Here is a 22,175-nt window from a genome sequence, read left to right as displayed (position 1 = left end):
ACAAGAATTGGATTCTGACATATCTAGCATTGTTTGCTTACTGCAACATGCTAATCATTTTATTTGTGATGCCATTTTTGATATTATCAAAATTGATGTTAGATCCATGTCTTTAGCTATTTTAGCTAGAGGAGCTTTGTGGCTTAAATCTTGGAATGCTGATATGACATCTAAGTCTAGATTACTATCTCTTTCTTTCCAAGGTAATAATTTATTTGGTTCTCAGTTGGATTCTATTATGTCAACTGTCGCTGGGGGGAAAGGAGTTTTTTTGCCTCAGGATAAAAAACCTAAGGGTAGATCGAAGGCTTCTAATTGTTTTCGTTCCTTTCGACAAAATAAGGAACAAAAACGTAATCCTTCCCCCAAGGAATCTGTTTCCAATTGGAAGCTTTCCTCAAATTGGAATAAATCCAAGCCTTTCAAGAAACCAAAGTCAGCCCGAAGTCCGCATGAAGGTGCGGCCCTCATTCCAGCACAGCTGGTAGGGGGCAGATTAAGGTTTTTCAAGGATGTTTGGATAAATTCTGTCCAAAATCAATGGATTCAGAGCATTGTCTCTCAGGGGTATCGAATTGGATTCAGAGTAAGACCTCCTGTGAGGAGATTTTTTCTCACGCATCCCAGTGAATCCAGTAAAAGCTCAGGCTTTCCTGAAGTGTGTTTCAGATCTGGAGGTTTCAGGGGTAATCATGCCGATTCCTTTTCAGGAACAAGGCCTGGGGTTTTATTCAAATCTATTCATTGTCCCAAAGAAATTCATTCAGACCAGTTCTGGATCTGAAAATTTTGAATCGTTATGTAAGAATACCAACTTTTAAGATGGTAACTATAAGGACTATTCTGCCTTTTGTTCAGCAAGGACATTATAAGTCTACAATAGACTTGCAGGATGCATACCTTCATATTCTGATTCATCCAGAACATTATCAGTTCCTGAGATTCTCTTTTCTAGACAAGCATTAGCAATTTGTTGCTCTTCCATTTGGCCTAGCAACAGCTCCAAGAATCTTTTCAAAGGTTCTGGGTGCCCTACTCTCTGTAATCAGAGAACAGGGTATTGTGGTGTTTCCTTATTTGGACGATATCTTGGTACTAGCTCAGTCTTTATGTTCTGCAGAATCTCACACAAATCAACTTGTGTTGTTTCTTCGAAAACATGGTTGGAGGATCAATTTACCAAAAAGTTTTTTAGGTTTCCAGATAGATTCAGTGTCCATGACTCTGTCTCTAACAGACAAGAGACGTTTGAAATTGGTTGCAGTTTGTCGGCACCTTCAGTCTCAGTCATTCCTTTCAGTGGCTATGTGCATGGAAGTTTTAGGCCTCATGACTGCAGCATCGGATGCAATTCCTTTTGCTCGTTTTCACATGAGACCTCTCCATCTTTGCATGCTGAATCAATGGTGCCGGGATTATACAAAGATATCACAATTAATATCCTTAAATCCCATTGTTCGACACTCTCTGACGTGGTGGTTAAATCACCAGCGTTTAGTTCAAGGGGCCTCTTTTGTTCGGCCAACCTGGACTGTGATCACAACAGATGCGAGTCTTTCAGGTTGGGGAGCTGTCTGGGGATCTCTGACAGCACAAGGAGTTTGGAAATCTCAAGAGGCAAGATTACCAATCAATATTTTAGAACTCCGTGCAATTCTCAGAGCTCTTCAGTTTTGGCCTCTGTTGAAGAGAGAACCGTTCATTTGTTTTCAGACAGACAATATCACATCAGTGGCATATGTCAATCATCAGGGTAGGACTCACAGTCCCCTAGCTATGAAAGAAGTATCTTGGATACTTGTTTGGGCGGAATCCAGCTCTTGTCTAATTTCTGCGGTTCATATCCCAGGTGTAGACAATTGGGAGGCGGATTATCTCAGCCGTCAGACTTTACATCCAGGGGAGTGGTCTCTCCATCCAGATGTGTTTTCTCAGATTGTTCAGATGTGGGGTCTTCCAGAAATAGATCTGATGGCATCTCATCTAAACAAGAAACTTCCCAGATACCTGTCCAGGTCCAGGGATTCTCAGGCGGAAACAGTGGATGCGCTGACACTTCCTTGGTGTTATCAACCTGCTTATATATTCCCACCTCTAGTTCTTCTTCCGAGAGTGATCTCCAAGATCATCATGAAACAATAGTTTGTGTTGCTGGTGGCTCCAGCTTGGCCCCACAGGTTTTGGTATGCGGATCTTGTTCGGATGTCCAGTTGCCAACCTTGGCCACTTCCGTTAAGGGCGGACCTACTGTCTCAAGGTTCGTTTTTCCATCAGGATCTCAAATCATTAAATTTGAAGGTATTGAAATTGAACGCTTAGTATTACGTCATAGAAGTTTCTCTGACTCAGTAATTAATACTATGTTACAAGCTCGTAAATCTGTCTCTAGGAAGATTTATTATTGAGTTTGGAAGATTTATATTTCATGGTGTTTTTCTCATAAATTCTCTTGGCATTCTTTTAGAATTTGTAGAATTTTACAGTTTCTCCACAATGGTTTGGATAGGGGTTTGTTTGCAAGTTCCTTGAAGGAACAAATCTCTGCTCTTTCTGTTTTATTTCACAGAAAGATTGGTAAACTTCCTGATATTCACTGTTTTGTACAGGCTTTAGTTCGTATTAAGCCCGTCATTAAACCAATTTCTCCTCTTTGGAGTCTTAATTTGGTTTTGAAGGCGTTACAGGCTCCTCCGTTTGAGCCTATGCATTCTTTGGACATTAAACTACTTTCTTGGAAAGTGTTGTTCCTTTTGGCCATCTCTTCTGTTAGAAGAGTGTCTGAGCTATCTGCTCTTTCTTGTGAATCTCCTTTTCTGATGTTTCATCAGGATAAGGCGGTTTTGCGGACTTCATTTGATTTTTTTACCTAAGGTTGTGAATTCTAACAACATTAGTAGAGAAATTGTTGTTCCTTCCTTGTGTCCTAATCCTAAGAATCCTTTGGAAAGATCCTTACATTCTTTGGATGTGGTAAGAGCTTTGAAATATTATGTTGAAGCTACTAAAGATTTCAGGAAGACTTCTAGTCTATTTTTTATTTTTTTGTGGTCCTAGGAAAGGTCAGAAGGCCTCTGCTATTTCTTTGGCCTCTTGGTTAAAGCTTTTGATTCTTCAAGCTTATTTGGAGTTGGGTCAAGCCCCGCTTCAGAGAATTACAGCTCATTCAACTAGATCAGTCTCCACTTTGTGGGCTTTTAAGAATGAAGCTTCAGTTGATCAGATTTGCAAAGCAGCGACTTGATCCTCTTTGCATACATTTACTAAATTCTACCGTTTTGATGTATTTGCTTCTTCTGAAGCAGTTTTTGGTAGAAAAGTTCTTCAGGCAGCTGTTTCAGTTTGATTCTTCTGCTGCTATTTTCAGTTTTTCTTTTCTTCATAAGAATAACTTATATTTGGGTTGTGGATTATTTTTTAGCATTTGGCTGTTGTTTATTTTGTATCCCTCCCTCTCTAGTGACTCTTGCATGGAGTTCATTTCTTTCATATTGGCAAGAGTCCATGAGGCCCACCCTTTTTATGGTGGTTATGATTTTTTGTATAAAGCACAATTATTCCAAATTTCTTTGTTGATACTTTTTACTCCTTTCTTTATCATCCCACTACTTGGCTATTCGTTAAACTGAATTGTGGGTGTGGTGAGGGGTGTATTTATAGGCATTTTGAGGTTTGGGAAACTTTGCCCCTCCTGGTAGGATTGTATATCCCATACATCACTAGCTCATGGACTCTTGCCAATATGAAAGAAATGAATTTATCAGGTAAGTTCTTACATAAATTATGTTTTTCCCCCTCAGAAAGTTGCTGCTGAGAGACAGAGGAGAGATTCGAGTATCGGGCATTGACCCAATTAATCCCAGTTAGTCACAAGATACATTTAAAAATAGTCTGGATACATTTCTGTATATAAACAAAATTCATGGATATGATTGCTAGTATTAAATGGGTCACATTTTAATGGGGTTATTTAAGCTTAACTGGAGCTTTTTGTAAGTATTTTAGATTTGTATAGGTTGAACTCGATGGACTTCAGTCTTTTTTCAACCTTATCTACTATGTTACTATGTTATGTTATGTTACAAGACAGCCACAGGTGTCTTGGGACCGATCCTTCAGCCTTCTCCTGTTGGGTTGTCGATACACTTCACACTTACTCCTCTGCTGTATTGTGCTTAGCAGCTGGTAATCTCAGTGGAGTGGTAGAATCTTAGGTAAATTTGAACACATTATGCATTCACATAGCCCACAGGCTATTAGCAGGTACATTATGTTACACAAATAAAAAGAGAAAAGCGCTCAACCTGGAAACGAACAATAGCATAATAGCTTGTTCTATGGCTAGTTACCACCCAAGAAGCAGCCTCTTTTTGCTCAACATGTACCTTTCACAGAGAAAAACTTTCCTGAAGCATATCAGTCTGAGCCTGACTTCACAGTACAGTCCAGCCCCGAAATACCAGGCAATTCTTCTCTGAACAAGAGAAACAGCAAAACCCCAGACGTACGTTTCGGCCTATTGTGGGCCTCGTCAGTGAGGTGCAGCCATATCCCTCTAGGCACACTGAGCAACGGGTCCACGTCTGGATTCCCGCATCACACTTAGGGAGACTTCCCAAAATGTCATAATTTGCATAAATAAAAAGAGAAAAGCGCTCAACCTGGAAACGAACAATAGCATAATAGCTTGTTCTATGGCTAGTTACCACCCAATAAGCAGCCTCTTTTTGCTCAACATGTGCCTTTCACAGAGAAAAACTTTCCTGAAGCATATCAGTCTGATTCTGACTTCACAGTACAGTCCAGCCCCGAAATACCAGGCAATTCTTCTCTGAACAAGAGAAACAGCAAAACCCCAGACGTACGTTTCGGCCTATTGTGGGCCTTGTCAGTGAGGTGCACCCATATCACTCTAGGCACACTGAGCAACGGGTCCACGTCTGGATTCCCGCATCACACTTAGGGAGACTTCCCAAAATGTCATAATTTGCATAAATAAAAAGAGAAAAGCGCTCAACCTGGAAACGAACAATAGCATAATAGCTTGTTCTATGGCTAGTTACCACCCAAGAAGCAGCCTCTTTTTGCTCAACATGTGCCTTTCACAGAGAAAAACTTTCCTGAAGCATATCAGTCTGATCCTGACTTCACAGTACAGTCCAGCCCCGAAATACCAGGCAATTCTTCTCTGAACAAGAGAAACAGCAAAACCCCAGACGTACGTTTCGGCCTATTGTGGGCCTCGTCAGTGAGGTGCAGCCATATCCCTCTAGGCACACTGAGCAACGGGTCCACGTCTGGATTCCCGCATCACACTTAGGGAGACTTCCCAAAATGTCATAATTTGCATAAATAAAAAGAGAAAAGCGCTCAACCTGGAAACGAACAATAGCATAATAGCTTGTTCTATGGCTAGTTACCACCCAAGAAGCAGCCTCTTTTTGCTCAACATGTGCCTTTCACAGAGAAAAACTTTCCTGAAGCATATCAGTCTGATCCTGACTTCACAGTACAGTCCAGCCCCGAAATACCAGGCAATTCTTCTCTGAACAAGAGAAACAGCAAAACCCCAGACGTACGTTTCGGCCTATTGTGGGCCTCGTCAGTGAGGTGCAGCCATATCCCTCTAGGCACACTGAGCAACGGGTCCACGTCTGGATTCCCGCATCACACTTAGGGAGACTTCCCAAAATGTCATAATTTGCATAAATAAAAAGAGAAAAGCGCTCAACCTGGAAACGAACAATAGCATAATAGCTTGTTCTATGGCTAGTTACCACCCAAGAAGCAGCCTCTTTTTGCTCAACATGTGCCTTTCACAGAGAAAAACTTTCCTGAAGCATATCAGTCTGATCCTGACTTCACAGTACAGTCCAGCCCCGAAATACCAGGCAATTCTTCTCTGAACAAGAGAAACAGCAAAACCCCAGACGTACGTTTCGGCCTATTGTGGGCCTCGTCAGTGAGGTGCAGCCATATCCCTCTAGGCACACTGAGCAACGGGTCCACGTCTGGATTCCCGCATCACACTTAGGGAGACTTCCCAAAATGTCATAATTTGCATAAATAAAAAGAGAAAAGCGCTCAACCTGGAAACGAACAATAGCATAATAGCTTGTTCTATGGCTAGTTACCACCCAAGAAGCAGCCTCTTTTTGCTCAACATGTGCCTTTCACAGAGAAAAACTTTCCTGAAGCATATCAGTCTGATCCTGACTTCACAGTACAGTCCAGCCCCGAAATACCAGGCAATTCTTCTCTGGACAAGAGAAACAGCAAAACCCCAGACGTACGTTTCGGCCTATTGTGGGCCTCGTCAATAGCCATGGGGGATACATATTACAGACTAGACTTTATTATGCATGATAATCAAAATGTTTGATATGGAGACTTAAGAGGGCAGTAAGGACCTTTTTAGGGATATTGGACACTAATATTTTATTTTTTTGTGCAATTATTTTGTACTTTTTCTTTAAAACAAACAAAAAAAAGTTTTCTGATACTTTTTGTTAGTGCTGTCAGTTATTTTTTTATTAGCATTATGTACTGTATGTGCAATTTAGCTTCAATTAGCACGCTCCCTTTGCTTTACAGCGCGCACCAGCTCCTTCTATGCAGATATTTTTCTCCATGTGTTACCGATTCATGCGTGCTATATACTTTGACAGCAGTTTTCTACAAGTAGTTGACAGCACAGTAGTTTTTCAGTCTCGCTATCTTCCAAGCGTTCTTACAGCTGTCTGCTCTACAGCTGAGATATTGCCACTATGAATATCCATTCTGGAGTGGAGGGAGTAAGATTTCTTGGAAATTTCAAGAGCCGCTTTAAGTCTACCATTGTTAACAAATTTTTTTGCGTCTACAGTATATATAACTAAAGGGGTCTTAGTTACTATTTAACTTCTGTTCTCGTAGTGCTTGGACTTTGTTTTAAGTTCCTGACTGTATACTGTCATCTAATATCCAAGAATATTCCCACAGCACCAAGGACTGTTTCAAAGTTGTATTGGAACCTGTATGTGAAACATTCCTTGGTGCTGTGGGAATATTCTTGGATATTGGATTTCTGTGAAGGAGTGGATGCAGTAACCCTATCCCAGTCATCCACGTGCGATAAGGAATTGGTGAGGTGCTGTATATATTTGTATTCATATTGGATACTATCATCTGTCTCCTTACTATATCAGGACACTGATCCCTATAGTCTCTGTCTGTATCTGCTACTTCATTTATTTGTGTTTAAGTGAATTGTGGTTTTGTCTGTATTTCTTGTCATTTATTATAGAGCATACTGGAACTCTCCCCACTTCTATAGCCTTAGCCCCTTTAAAAGGTAGATCCTCTGCTCATTTATATACCCAGTTTAGATGTGTGTTTTGCAAGCTGGTAGTTGTGAATGCTCAGCTCAGCTTTGAAATTCATGTATGGATCATTTAATGCATGCTAAACAAAATAATGCCGCTCTTGCCTTTAAAGGAATCTGTCCTCCTCCTTTTTGTTCTGTACAGGGGCGTTCTTCAGATTTTGCTCCAGGGGTTTTTGTGCGCTCAACCATTTCAGAGATGTTGGCATCCATGCCTCCTCCAATGACAAAAGAGTCTCTGACAAGCAACCGACAGTTGATTTGTCTAGCCATTCTGAATCTCTAAGGATCAGATCAGCTAAAAAGTTACTTTTTAACTCCTCAGATCCATTTTCTGAAGGTGAAGTAGTTACGGATGATCAGGAGTCAGTTGCTGATAAGGATACTCTTTCAAGCTTGAGCATCTTTGTACTAAAGACTCTAAGCCTTCTAAGGAAAAATCCGACAAACATTTGGATTTTGTTTATAAACCTTTTTTTATAATTCAGATGTATGAAAGAGTGGTCTCTTAATCCATCCTCAGCATTCAAGACAATGGTCTCCTTGGGAGGCGAGGTTACGAATAAATACCTTGGAACTCCATACTATCTTCAGGGCCCATCAGAGCTGGCCTCTTCGGCAGTGGCTTATATCATTTATCAAGGAGGAACTTGCAGTTCCCTAGCGATAAAGGAGGTTTCTTGAAATTTATCTTAAAGGGACGGTCTAGTCAAAATTAAACTTTAATGATTCAGATAGTGTATGCATTTTTAAACAACTTTCCAATTTACTTTTATCATCATATTTGCTTTAATCTCTTGCTATTCTTTTGCTGAAAGCTAAACCTAGGTAGGCTCAAACTGATTTCTAAACTGTTAAAAACCGCCTCCTATCTCAGGGCATTTTGACAGTTTTTCTCAGTTAGACAATGCTAGTTCATGTGTGCCATATCGATAACCTTGTGCTCACTCCCGTGCAGTTATTTAAGAGCCAGCACTGATTGGAAAAAATGCAAGTCTGTCAAAAGAACTGAGATAAGGGGGCAGCCTGCAGAGGCTTATATACAAGGTAATCACACAGGTAAAATGTTTATTAATATAATGGTGTTGGTTATGCAATTCTGAGGAATGGATTCTGTCCATTTAAGCAGAAAACAAACTCTGTACAATTTCTGAACAACTGGGAAGCAGGTTATTTCAGTACCCAATCTGTCCATCCTGTGGAATGTTCTCTACACCTTGAAGTTTTCAATCAGATTGTAGATCATTGGGGTCTATCAGAGATAGACGTTTTGGCTTCTCGTTTGATCAACAAACTTCCCAAATATTTTGCAAGATCCAGGAAACCACTGGTGAAGTTTGTAGACGCTCTAGCAAGCTCCTTGGTCTTTCGTCTTACTCAATTTTTCCTAACACTGTTCTGCAGCAAAGAGTGATAGCTTGGAGCAAACAAGCTCCCATCACTAATTCTTATTGTTTCAGCTTGGTCAGACAAAACTTGGTTCACAGAACTGGTACAGATGTCTATTTGTCCTTTTCTATTCCACTAAGACATAATATCTCAAGGCCCCTTTTAATCATCAAAATCTCAGGTCTCTCAACTTGAAGGCTTGGAGACTGAATGCATAATTTTAAAACAAAGAGGGTTTTCTGATGCTGTAGTCGACTCCTTAATTTATGCCCAAAAGCCTGTTACAAGAAAACGATAACACAAGATTTGGAAAGTTTTTCTTTCCTGGTGTTAAAACCAAGGTTTCAGCTTGTATTCCATTTTACATTTTTACAAATAGGCTTAAATAGCTGGCTCTTAAAAGTGTCAGATTTCAGCACTGTTTGTGTTATACCACAAGAAAATTGCTAAACTTTCTGATATTCAGATCTTGTTCAAGCCTTAGTCAGAATAAGACCAGTGTTTTAACCAATTTCTCCTCCTTTGGTTCTAAGAGTTTTACAGGTCTTTCCTTTTGAGTCATGGGGTAAATTTATTAAATGGCAAGCGGACATGATTCGCTATAGTGAATCATGTCTGCTCGACATCGCTAAATGCTGAGAGCATACGCTGTTGGCATTTATCATAGCTTAAGCATTTCTAGAATGCCGCCCCCTGCTCACTAGTGGCTGGGATGATTTCAATGGTGGCGGACAGGTTAAGAAGCAGCAATCTTATGACCACTGCTTCTTAACTTCCGAGCCTTAGAGGCAGCATTCACTGCTTCATAAATGGAGCCCTATGAATAGTTTAGACATTAAAGGGACACTGAACCCAATTTTTTTCTTTTGTGATTCAGATAGAGCATGCAATTTTAAGCAACTTTCTAATTTACTCCTATTATCATTTTGTCTTCGTTCTCTTGCTATCTTTATTTGAAAAAAAGGCATCTAAGCTTGGGCCGGAATTTAAACTTACATTCTTGCATTTCAAATAAAGATACCAAGAGAATCAAGAAAATTTGACAATAGGAGTAAATTAGAAAGTTGCTTAAAATGTCATGCTCTATCTGAATCACGAAAGAAAAAAAATTGGGTTCAGTGTCCCTTTAAGCTTTTGTCTTGGAATGTTTTGTTTCTTTTAGCAATATCTTCTGCCAGAAAAGTTTCTGAATTGTCTGCTATTTATCGCAAGCCTCCTTATCTGTTTTTTTTTTTTTATCAAGATAAGTGGGTTTTAAGAATTAAATTTTACCTGGTAGTTTCTTTTGATACCATCAATCAGGAAATTTTAGTTCCTTCTCTTTTGTCATGATCCACAAAATTCTCAAGAAAGAAGGATTAAAGTGATGGTAAACTCACTATAATGACAATGCTATTTCCTAAAGCTTTTATTTCAAATATACCTTGTATATTCTTATTTCTTTACTAATCAATGTTTAAGACAGAGTAAATTACTTTTTTTATTTGCAGGATTGCCTGTCCCTGGCCGCCTCCGTGTAAAAAATACTGATTGTGAAATTTGATTGACATATGGCGCATCCAATAGCAGATGCACCATACGCCCTATGTATTTGATCTTCAGCACGCTCCCGTGCCGCTGCTTTGAGGGCTCTGAATTAGCAATGCACACTGCGCAAGTGCAGTTATCAGATGAGCCGACAGCGGCCTCATGTAAACAGACTGTTTACATGAGGCCGCTGTCGGCTCGTCTGATAACAGACGCAGCTCTCCCGCTCAGGGAGGTAGAACTAACGGTGAGTGCGGCTTGTTTAGCTTGGTGCAGGTTATGCATTGTCCGGGCATGCCTTGTGGTAGGATCAAAGCTAAGCTCATAGTGGGAATAACTGCATATCCCTCACATATAGATGTCACACCCCTTGATAATTAGTAAATACTCTTCACAATCTAGAACACTATAAATAGGGGATATTTCACTTCCTATAATTCTTCAGTGCCTGATAACTTTTTGCTTTAAAAAAACACGAGATCTCACACAATCCTCCAAAGCTGCACCAAAGCTGCACCAAAGCTGCATATCCCTCACATATAGATGTGCATATCCCTCACATATAGATGTGCATATCCCTCACATAACAGTTTGTTTACATGAGGCCGCTGTCGGCTCATCTGATAACTGCACTTGCGCAGTGTGCATTGCTAATTCAGAGCCCTCAAAGCAGCGGCACGGGAGCGTGCTGAAGATCAAATACATAGGGCGTATGGTGCATCTGCTATTGGATGTGCCATATGTCAATCAAATTTCACAATCAGTATTTTTTACACGGAGGCGGCCAGGGACAGGCAATCCTGCAAATAAAAAAAGTAATTTACTCTGTCTTAAACATTGATTAGTAAAGAAATTAGAGTATACAAAGTATATGTGTAATAAAAGCTTTAGGAAATAACATTGTCATTATAGTGAGTTTACCATCACTTTAAAGTAGCATTACAATTCTACTTACAACAAGTTACAAAGGATTGTAGTTAATCCTCTAATTTGTTTATTCACTTCTTGGGTTCTTGCAAAGGCCAGAAGGCCGCAGCCATTAGTTTAGCATCTTTGCTAAAACTCTTAATTCACAAGGTTTACTTGGAGGCAAGAAAATCACCCCCAAAATGCATTTCAGCTCACTCTACTAGATCAGGTCTTCCAAGCAGCATTGTCTGTAAATTAGGTTCCTGTCTTTCAAAATGTTTTTGGCTTGCCCAAATTACTTGTGGACTCCACAGCTTGGGTATTAGTTCCCAGGAGTAATGGCTTGTGGACTCTCACCACTTTCTGAAAGAAAACAATTCTAGTTTGCTCCTCATTTATCCATTTTTTTTCCTTTCTTACTTCTCCTTGCTTAAAGGGATATTGAACCCAATTTTTTTCTTTCATGATTCAGATAGAGCATGCCATTTTAAGCAACTTTCTAATTTTCTCCTATTATCAAATTGTTTTCGTTCTCTTGCTATCTTTATTTAAAAAAGAAGGTATTTAAGCTAAGGAGCCAGAATATTTGTGGTTCAGGACTCTGGACAGCACTTGTTTATTGGTGAGTGAATTTATCCACCAATCAGCAAGAGCAACCCAGGTTGTTCACAAAAAATGGGACGGCATCTAAACTTTTTTGCTTTTCAAATAAAGATACTAAGAGAATGAAGAACATTTTATAATAGGAGTTCATTAGAACGTTGCTTAACATTGCATGCTCTATCAGAATCACAAAAGAAAAATTTTGGGTTTAGTGTCCCTTTAACTATATGGCAGGCTGGCATACCGGTGGGATGGATTAAGTGCTCTTGCAGTTTTGGAAATCTTTGCCTCCTCCTAGTGACCAGAAGTTGAATCCCATGGGTAATGGGTCATGGACTCTCACTACTTTGAAAGAAAATCAATTTTTTGCCGGAAATTTTTACTATCTTAACATAGAGCTGGCTAGTACCATTTTCCCCTGCATTGTGACCCACTTGTGCTATATTGAAGAGAAATTCAGCTTTTTGACCATATACCAAGTTTTCTCAGAATAAGAGAAACAGCAAAATATACATTTAAAGTACCAATACATACAGTAGAACTGCATCATCAACAAAAATAGAATCAAACACTTACTTTGAATTTCAAATGAGGAGTACATTTTTTTTTTTTCTTGCAAATTTCAAAAGGAATTCTGTTTTGCCAGCCACCAGCCAATCACTAAACACACGTATGTTTGTACTGTCCACTCTTGCCATTTTGTTAATGGAAGTAAATTAGAAAGTTGTTTAAAATTACCTGTTCTATCTGAATCATGAAAGCTTAATTTGACTTGAGTGTCCCTTTAATATTGGTGATCGGCTGCTTCTTTAAAGAGTGAGAGTAAGAGTGTAATTTTTTTTTTCTAAATGGGAATATGTTGTCCCTGTTTGGTATTCATTATGGAAGATCACAGTTCAATTAACTTCAATGCATTACTAATTACTTGCACGTCTGGTGGGAACAATTAATGGTTTCTCTGAAAAGATGGAACCTATCAACACACAAACTGATTATATACCTGTGTCTAAACGGGACTGTCATTACAAGTTATCGGCAATCCCTTGTAGCATAAAAAGGTTTATAAATTGTTGGTCTCATAAACAAATTAAAAAAGATACAAATTGTATATGTCCAGTAATATAAATACTACATCAAGATTAGTGTACAATTATAAAACCAATGTTATGATGCCAAATGTGTGATTTCTTGTGTGAGTATATAACAGGTAGTCCACCCACCTGAAGAAAAATGTAGTTTATTTTTTCTCTTACTCGTGTAGTGTCATATTTAGGTACTTGTACTGGTGCATACCATCTTAAAATATCAAAAAACTCACAGAAGTCTTTTAGGCGCCTCCTTTCCTATATGTGCCCCTCCCCTTCTTGTATTTTTTTGTCCATTGTATTGAAGATTGCATGTTTCTTAATTATTTGGGTATTATCTGCATAGTCTTTATTTTAACCTCATCATAGTTCTAAGGATGGCTGTATCCACTTCTGAATGTTGAAATAATTGGTCATTTTTTTATTCAGAATTCCGTCTGTTATTCTCGTTCTAGTATTATGTCCAATTATGGCCTCTGTAGAGGAAAATTATATCTAGCTTTATGTTCCAGTCTGTAAAGTTCTCCTCATTCGCTAGAGGTTTGTAATGTTCACCTCATTCGCTAGAGGTTTGCAAAGTTCACCTCATTCGCTAGAGGTTTTCTTTTTTAAATATTCCTTATTTTTCCATTTCAAAGGTCCTCACAGCTCCTGTCTATGTGGAGACAACGTTTCACACCTTCTTTATAATTCAGAGTTATGGTTAGATCATCCGTTTTTTTCAAAACTCTCAGTGTCATAGATTTGATGGAGAAGCTTTGGTTATTATTTATTTTGCTTAGGTTAAATTACATTGTGTTTTCTAGAGAAATTTTTTTTTTTTTTTTTTTTGGTCGTTTCCTAGAAATGGAGTCCCGAAATAAATCTTAAAGGCTAAGAAAAATTCCTAATTGCAAAGTAACAAAGTATAGTTCCAGAAGCAGGGTTCTCCGGTAATTCATTTGAACTTATCTGGTTTCTCTTTAATTCCGATTATATAATTTAAAAGTTCTAATGGTACAAACTGATTTCTGCTTTCTAAATTCAGGTTTGCAAAAAAGTCTTGATTGATTGATCTTGTTTTTCTTGTTGGATAGAATTGTGGTTTACTTTCCCAGTTCCATGGTTTTCAGTCTTGGGATTTATTTTGTTACAAAATGCTTATACTAAGAGTTAATCATTTTTGAAGAACAAGGAGTTCTTCTACTTTTTATTTTGTAAGTTATTCTCAAAATACTGACTCTGAATTCAATGTCACAGACTTGATGTAATCAAAGTTTTTGAATATGACCTATGAGTAGTTAAAGGCCACAGCATATTCCTATAGGTTATAAACTAAACATATCTGCTGAACAATTTTACTGCATTATGTTCATTGCATTTTTTCAGTTTTCAGGGCTTTTACAAAAAGTTTTTTGAGGCAATCTCATGATGATGTATGTTTGAAACGAGTAACTGAATATGACTTTATAAGTGTGTGATTGAAAGCAAGATTTATACTTACTACAGATAATCAAATGTTGTAAGTCTTTGACACATCTTGTTTTGTTTTACATCTGGTTTATTTTCCTGAGTTGTGTTTATGAACACTTCCATTTTTCCTTTCTCTATCTTAGCTATAATGAAGCAAAATGCAGTCAGTGAGAGTTGCAATATATATTGGACAGGATGCACTGAATACTTCTTGAAGTTCCTAAAACACTAGGCATAAGCTCCACTTGTACCTGAATATGGCTTGAAGGGATACTGAACCCATATTGTTTTCTTTCATGATTCAGAGAGAGCATGCAATTTTAATCAACTTTCTAATTTACTCCTATTATCAATTTGTCTTTGTTCTCTTGGTATTTTTATTTGAAAAAGCAGGAATGTAAGCTTACAAGCCAGCCCATTTTTGGTTCAGCACCCTGGATAGTGCTTGCTGATTGGTGGGTACATTTAGCCACCAATCAGCAAGCTGTACCTAGGTGCTGAACCAAAGATGGGTCGGCTTCTAAACTTACATTCCTGCTTTTTCAAATAAAGATACAAAGAGAACGAAGAAAAATTGATAACAGGAGTAAATAAAGTTAAAAAAAAATTGATAACAGGAGTAAATTAGAAAGTTGCTTAAAATTGCATGTTCTATCTGAATCATGAAAAAAAAATTGGGTTCAGTATCCCTTTAAACTCCACTAGTACATGATTCATTAGTCAACTGTATAAGTGTGGTATTTTATTTTTCTACATTATAACATTCTATTTAAAGTAGTCACATGCAGGTTTCTTTCACTGAGCACAATTTGCGGCATTTGCTTTCTGTGTTTACAAAGGTAAGTTGTTAGATTTCTATATATATACATATTTTTAATGTTCTATTTCCTCTCAATAGACTCTCTCCTGTCCCTCAGTGAGGAGGAGGAGCAGGCCCCGGACCTGGTAACAGCTGGGTGCATTGGGTGTGATGTGTTTGTGCTATTAACAGTTAATTTGTCTATTTTTATGCACAAAACAAATGTGTGCCTTTTCAATTATAATTTTGCTAACCTTTTGTTTATTTATGTATTTATTCATTTATTTAATTGTTTGTAATTAACTGCTTTGTAGCTGCAAAACAAAGTAGACATGCCTTGATTTAAGTAGAACTAAAGAATGGTTTGAGAGAATATTTGGTTCTCAAAAACAGGACATGGTATAATTTATAAGGAATTAATATTTTGTTGAAATACTCCATAATAATTTACATGGAATATCGATTTTTAAATGTTTGGCTAAAAGTTACCATCTACATCTTTCAAACCTATTTTATTAGAGCTAATGACCTTTGACTCCCCCTGTTCTTAAAGGGACACTAAACCCTTTTTTTATTTCATGATTTAGATAGAGCATGCCATTTTAAGCAACTTTCTAATTTACTCCTATTATCAAATTTTCTTCGTTCGCTTGCTTTCTTTATTTGAAAAAGGAATCTAAGCTAAGGAGACCGACACTTTTTGGTTCAGACCCCGGACAGCACTTGTTTATTGATGCTGTCCAATCAGCAAGGACAACCCAGGTTGTGGCCAGCATCTAAACTTACATTCTTGCTTTTCAAATAAAGATACCAAGAGAATGAAGAACATTTGATAATAGGAGTAAATTAGAAAGTTGCTTAAAATGTCATGCTCTATCTGAATCACGAAAGAAAAAATTGGGTTCAGTGTCCATTTATGGAGACAAATAATTTACTGTTTTACTGCATTAAGTGTTTGAGCATAATTTACTACTAACTTATTTATTGCTGTAAGCAATCTGTGTAGCAGGCCCTTTAGTACTGATGGACTTATCACAAGGTCTTAAAGGGACATGCATTTGTTTTCATTATTCATGGAAAGCATAGTATTTAAAACAACTTTCCAATTTGATTCTATGGGCTCCATGTACTAAGCCGTCAATTCATCCGTCATTGTAGACGCGGATAAACTCGCCGTTACTCGCCGCGGGCGAAATGGTGTCCGCTGTCGCTATGTACTAATATTCCCCCAATAAATAGACAAGTCTAGCCCGCCGCGAGCAGTTGCGGATTGTTGATAAATTTGACGCCTCGCTCGCCGCGACTAAGCTGATGGTACTTAACTTTCAGTTGAATTGTCTGGCCAATTATTAACACGTGACATGCAAGGTGTCACGAACATCATAGTAGTCGCGGGAATAGAATTTTGCTCCTATAAAAGTTCAACTTATCTAAACAACTTTATTATTGTTCAAAATTTTTTGAAGAGTGATAACAGAGCGTTATTTTTGTAATATTTATTTACAATTTGGATATGGCTTCATCTGGATCTGATAATATATAAATATTAATATAAAAATAATTATAAAGATTGACAACTAACAATACAAATTTAAATAGATTACTCTTTAATTACAGTCGACAAATTGGGCGCAATTTATGTACATGGAAATGAGAGACAAATTAGACGCCAGTTATGCTGTAAGTACAATGCTGATATTACTGCCTTTTATATATGTCTAGACTGGCGTCTAGATTGACTTTCCTATTGTTTTGTACCTTGCCCGCCACCTAAAAGGTGGCGAGGCAAAAATAGCGAGGTGGGAGCGGAAATTGTAGCGAGCGGACAAATAGATTTTTTAGTACATTCGTTTTTTGGCGAGTTGGTGGTCAAATGTGTCTAATTACAGTGAAAAATGGAGCGGTAGCGAGGTTTGGCGGATAAGTACGCTCGCAATTTTAAAGATGCGAGTTTTAACATAATTGACGGCTTTGTACATATCAGTTTGCGAGTTTTGACGCGAGATTTGTTGCGGGTAGCTCGCTGACTGCTTAGTACATGGAGCCCTATGACTAAATTTTCTATGTTTTCTTGGTATCCTTTGCTGAAAAGTAGGACGGTAAGTTCAGGAGTGTGCACGTGTCTGCAGCAGTATTGCAAGCATGTTATGACAGTGTTATCTCCTGTCATGTAGTGCTCCAGACATGTGCACGCTATCTAGATATCTCTTCAAACAAGAATACCATAAGAACAAAGCAAGTTTGATGATAGAAGCAAATTAGAAACTTTTTTAAAAATGGCATTCTCTGTCTGAATAATGAAATCATTTTTTTGGGTTTCGTGTCTCTTTGAGCTCCCAAACTCCTTATTTCACAAGACTCTGTTGACTGGATTTGCTAAACACTTAGGACCAGATTACGAGGGGAGTGTTAACAGTTATGTGCGAGCGAAAAGGGGTTTATTGCGGGTGTTTGCGCGTATCTGTTTTTTTGCTCGTATTACAAGTTGAAAGTAGACGCGATTGCTTGAGCGCACTTGAAGTTATATTGCTCTGGTTAACTGTTTAACAAAACACATCAAGAATACATTACAATGTACAGCTACACTTATAATAACACCAGCTGATAAAAATTATTATAAAAAATATTGCAAAAAAGTTATAAGGACTCAAAGATATGAGGTCTCAGGTGTTAGGGAAAAAAGGAAGACGAAGGGCTTAAACATTGAGATACATAGATATGCATGTCTAACTATGTGTGTGTATATTGTATACAGATGTATTTATTGTATTTATATGTGTATATTGTATACAGATGTATTTATATGTGTATATTGTATACATATGTATTGTATTTATATGTGTATATTGTATACAGATGTATTTATATGTGTATATTGTATACAGATGTATTTATTGTATTTATATGTGTATATTGTATACAGATGTATTTTTGTATTTATATGTGTATATTGTATACAGATGTATTTATTGTATTTATATGTGTATATTGTATACAGATGTATTTTTGTATTTATATGTGTATATTGTATACAGATGTATTTTTGTATTTATATGTGTATATTGTATACAGATGTATTTTTGTATTTATATGTGTATATTGTATACAGATGTATTTTTGTATTTATATGTGTATATTGTATACAGATGTATTTTTGTATTTATATGTGTATAAGTGCATTGGAGCCCTTTTCAGTTACGTAGATGAAAACATGAAAAAGTAATGTTCTGCACATAGCAGAATATGATCTATGTATTTATAATTAGATATTTCTATATGTATATCTGTATATCTATACCTATATATAATTATGTATATATATATATATATATATATATATGTATAAATATATATTTGTGCAAAAAAAATCAGATGTATAATATAGACATATGTATTTCTGAATAGATAGAACATATTCTGCTATGCGAAGAACATGGGAACGTGAAATATTCATATTTTCATGTAGGGTTAGCACACTTAAGAATATGCAATTTGGTTTGCACGTGAGTAGGCAGTTAGTTTTTTTCTACTTTTTTTGCTCCATTGACAATGGGGGAATACGATATCTTTTTGCTTGCATCAGGTTAGCACTTGTGCGAAAACCGTTTACTTTCAACTTGTAATATGAGGGCTACCCAACGCTCGCAAAAAGCTTACTTCTAGCGCAGTTAGAGTGGGAGTGTTAAATACCGCTCCGCTTGTAATCTGGCCCTTAATGGTTAAAGTTTTTGTAAACTATTGAAATGAGTTATTTGTATGTTTTGCTCCTCTACATGTTTGCTGTGTTCTTGGCACCTGATGCACTGACAAATCACCCACATTACAGGTGGCTGATGTGTCAAATATTTTTTTGAAGACTTTGTCCTTTAAAATTATTTATTTTCTCTAACCATTTTAATTTAGATTTTATGTATTTAGGCCTTTTATTTGGCCTTCTGGTAAAAACAATGTTTTGGTTGCCCATGGAATGTCATTGTAAAAAGGATCCTGCTTTAGTGTTGTGTGCTGTGATATGTATTGCATGTGCCTGAACTATGCATGTGGTCTCTGCATGATCAGTTGCTACGTTTAACTGCTTATTCCATTTACAGGTTCACAGATGCCACACCTTTAAAGATACCTAGTGGTTCATCTTACTATAGGAAGATGTTCATGCATTCCTTTTCTAGTAATCTTGCTTGTGAAATAGTCATACAATATATATGTTTTTGGAGTAAAATGATGTAAAGGGCCATAAAAGTAAAACATTTTTTTACATGCTCTAATTTGTTAACACATGTCATTTTAAGACTATCGACTCTACACTCTACTGTGTGTTTAATGCTTGCTGGTTCCAAGTGGAAACCACTAATGATCCAATCAACAATGCTACCCTCATGACTCTGATGTGCAACTAACGCTGCTGATTGGATCGGTGATGGTTTCTTCTGGGGACCAACAGTACTCCACAGGTCCAGTGGCACTTTTACTGCGTATTTAACCTCTTTGTGGGGGTTAACCACAGGGCTAGATTACAAATGGAGCAGTATTTAGCGATCCCGATTGAACACTAATACCACTGAAAGTAAACTTTTCTTCTGTTAAGTGTGATCAGTCCACGGGTCATCATTACTTCTGGGATATTACTCCTCCCCAACAGGAAGTGCAAGAGGATTCACCCAGCAGAGCTGCATATAGCTCCTCCCCCCTACGTCACTCCCAGTCATTCTCTTGCACCCAACGACTAGATAGGATGTGTGAGAGGACTATGGTGATTTTATTTAGTTTTATTTCTTCAATCAAAAGTTTGTTATTTTTTAATAGCACCGGAGTGTGTTATTCCTTCTCTGGTGGAGTTTGAAGAAGAATCTACCAGAGTTTTTACTATGATTTTAGCCGGAGTTGTTAAGATCATATTGCTGTTTCTCGGCCATCTGAGGAGAGGTAAACTTCAGATCAGGGGACAGCGGGCAGTTTAATCTGCAAAGAGGTATGTAGCAGTTTTTATTTTCTGACAATGGAATTGATGAGAAAATCCTGCCATACCGACATAATATCATGTATGTATATTTAACATTTGAGTATTCTGGGGAATGGTACTTCACTGGAATTACACTGTGTATATAAGACTTTAGCCTAATTGCAAAGCAACAGGTTTTTTAATAACTCTTAATTTATGTTAAACGTTTTTGCTGGAATGTAAAATCGTTTCCATTTTCTGAGGTACTGGGTGAATAAAATGTTTGGGCACTATTTTTCCACTTGGCAGTTGCTTGATCTAATTATGACAGTTTACTGATCTCTCTCACTGTTGTGTGTGAGGGGGAGGGACCTTTTTTTGGCGCTTTTGCTACGCATCAAAAATTTCAGTCAGAAGCTCATTGTTTTTTCCTGCATGTTCCGGTTTATCTCTACAGAACTCAGGGGTCTTCAAAGCTTGTTTGAGGGAAGTAATCTAACAGAGCTGTGAGATTATAGTTGACTGTGATAAAAAACGTTTATTCTTTAACTTTTTTATGCCATCAGGGTTAGTTTTTCTTTGCTAATGGGAACAAACCTTTGCTAAATTGTGTTTTGTTTTTCAAAGTTTATTGATTTCAACTGTTATATATCTTTCAGTGCTTCTTAAAGCACAGTACGTTTTTTCATTGTGTTTTACTTGAATAATATTTCCAAGTTGCAAGTTTATTTGCTAGTGTGTTAAACATGTCTGATTCAGAGGATGAGACCTGTACTATTTGTGCCAACGCCAAAGTGGAGCCCAATAGAAATTTATGTACTAACTGTATTGATGCTACTTTAAATAAAAGTCAATCTGTACAAATTGAACAAATTTCACCAAACAACGAGGGGAGAGTTATGCCGACTAACTCGCCTCACGTGACAGTACCTGCATCTCCCGCTCGGGAGGTGCGCGATATGGTGGCGCCCAGTACATCTGGGCGGCCATTACAAATAACATTACAAGATATGGCTACTGTTATGACTGAGGTTTTGGCTAAATTACCAGAACTAAGAGGCAAGCGTGATCACTCTGGGGTGAGAACAGAGTGCGCTGATAATGCTAGGGCCATGTCAGATACTGCGTCACAACTTGCAGAACATGAGGACGGAGAGCTTCATTCTGCGGCTGACGGTTCTGATCCAAACAGATTGGATTCAGATATTTCAAATTTTAAATTTAAGCTGGAAAACCTCCGTGTATTACTAGGGGAGGTGTTAGCGGCCCTGAATGATTGTAACACAGTTGCAATACCAGAGAAAATGTGTAGGTTGGATAAATACTTGCTGTACCAACAAGTACTGACGTTTTTCCTATACCTAAGAGACTAACTGAAATTATTACTAAGGAGTGGGATAGACCCGGTGTGCCGTTCTCACCCCCTCCGATATTTAGAAAGATGTTTCCAATAGACACCGCCACACAGGACTTATGGCAAACGGTCCCTAAGGTGGAGGGAGCAGTTTCTACTTTAGCTAAGCGTACCACTATCCCGGTAGAGGATAGCTGTGCCTTTTCAGATCCAATGGATAAAAAGTTAGAGGGTTACCTTAAGAAAATGTTTGTTCAACAAGGTTTTATATTGCAACCCCTTGCATGCATTGCGCCGGTCACGGCTGCAGCGGCATTCTGGATTGAGTCTCTAGAAGAGAACCTTAGTTCAGCTACGCTGGACGACATTTCGGACAGGCTTAGAATACTTAAGCTAGCTAATTCATTCATTTCGGAAGCCGTAGTACATTTAACTAAACTTACGGCTAAGAATTCCGGATTCGCCATTCAGGCGCGTAGAGCACTGTGGCTAAAATCCTGGTCAGCTGATGTAACTTCTAAGTCCAAATTACTTAATATACCTTTCAAGGGACAGACCTTATTTGGGCCCGGTTTGAAAGAAATTATCGCTGACATTACAGGAGGTAAGGGCCACGCCCTGCCTCAAGACAAAGCCAAATCTAAGGCTAGACAGTCTAATTTTCGTTCCTTTCGGAATTTCAAAGCAGGAGCAGCATCAACTTCCACTGCTCCAAAACAAGAAGGATCTGGTACTCGCTACAGACAAGGCTGGAGACC

At 37.9% G+C, this 22,175-nt stretch overlaps 1 protein-coding gene across 1 annotated transcript in view; it reads left to right on the top strand.

The window, feature by feature from the left end:
• The window catches only part of DIAPH1 (diaphanous related formin 1), a gene marked incomplete in the record, with an annotated part of 803,068 nt that overhangs the window by 765,656 nt on the left and 15,237 nt on the right, over window positions 1-22,175 (top strand). The window contains 1 exon segment of the mRNA XM_053718607.1: window positions 15,224-15,270. Coding sequence (XP_053574582.1) covers window positions 15,224-15,270 — 47 coding nt within the window.

Source organism: Bombina bombina, chromosome 6 (assembly GCF_027579735.1).
Source record: "Bombina bombina isolate aBomBom1 chromosome 6, aBomBom1.pri, whole genome shotgun sequence".
Lineage (NCBI taxonomy): Eukaryota > Metazoa > Chordata > Amphibia > Anura > Bombinatoridae > Bombina > Bombina bombina.
This window is presented reverse-complemented; position numbering and strand designations above follow the sequence as displayed.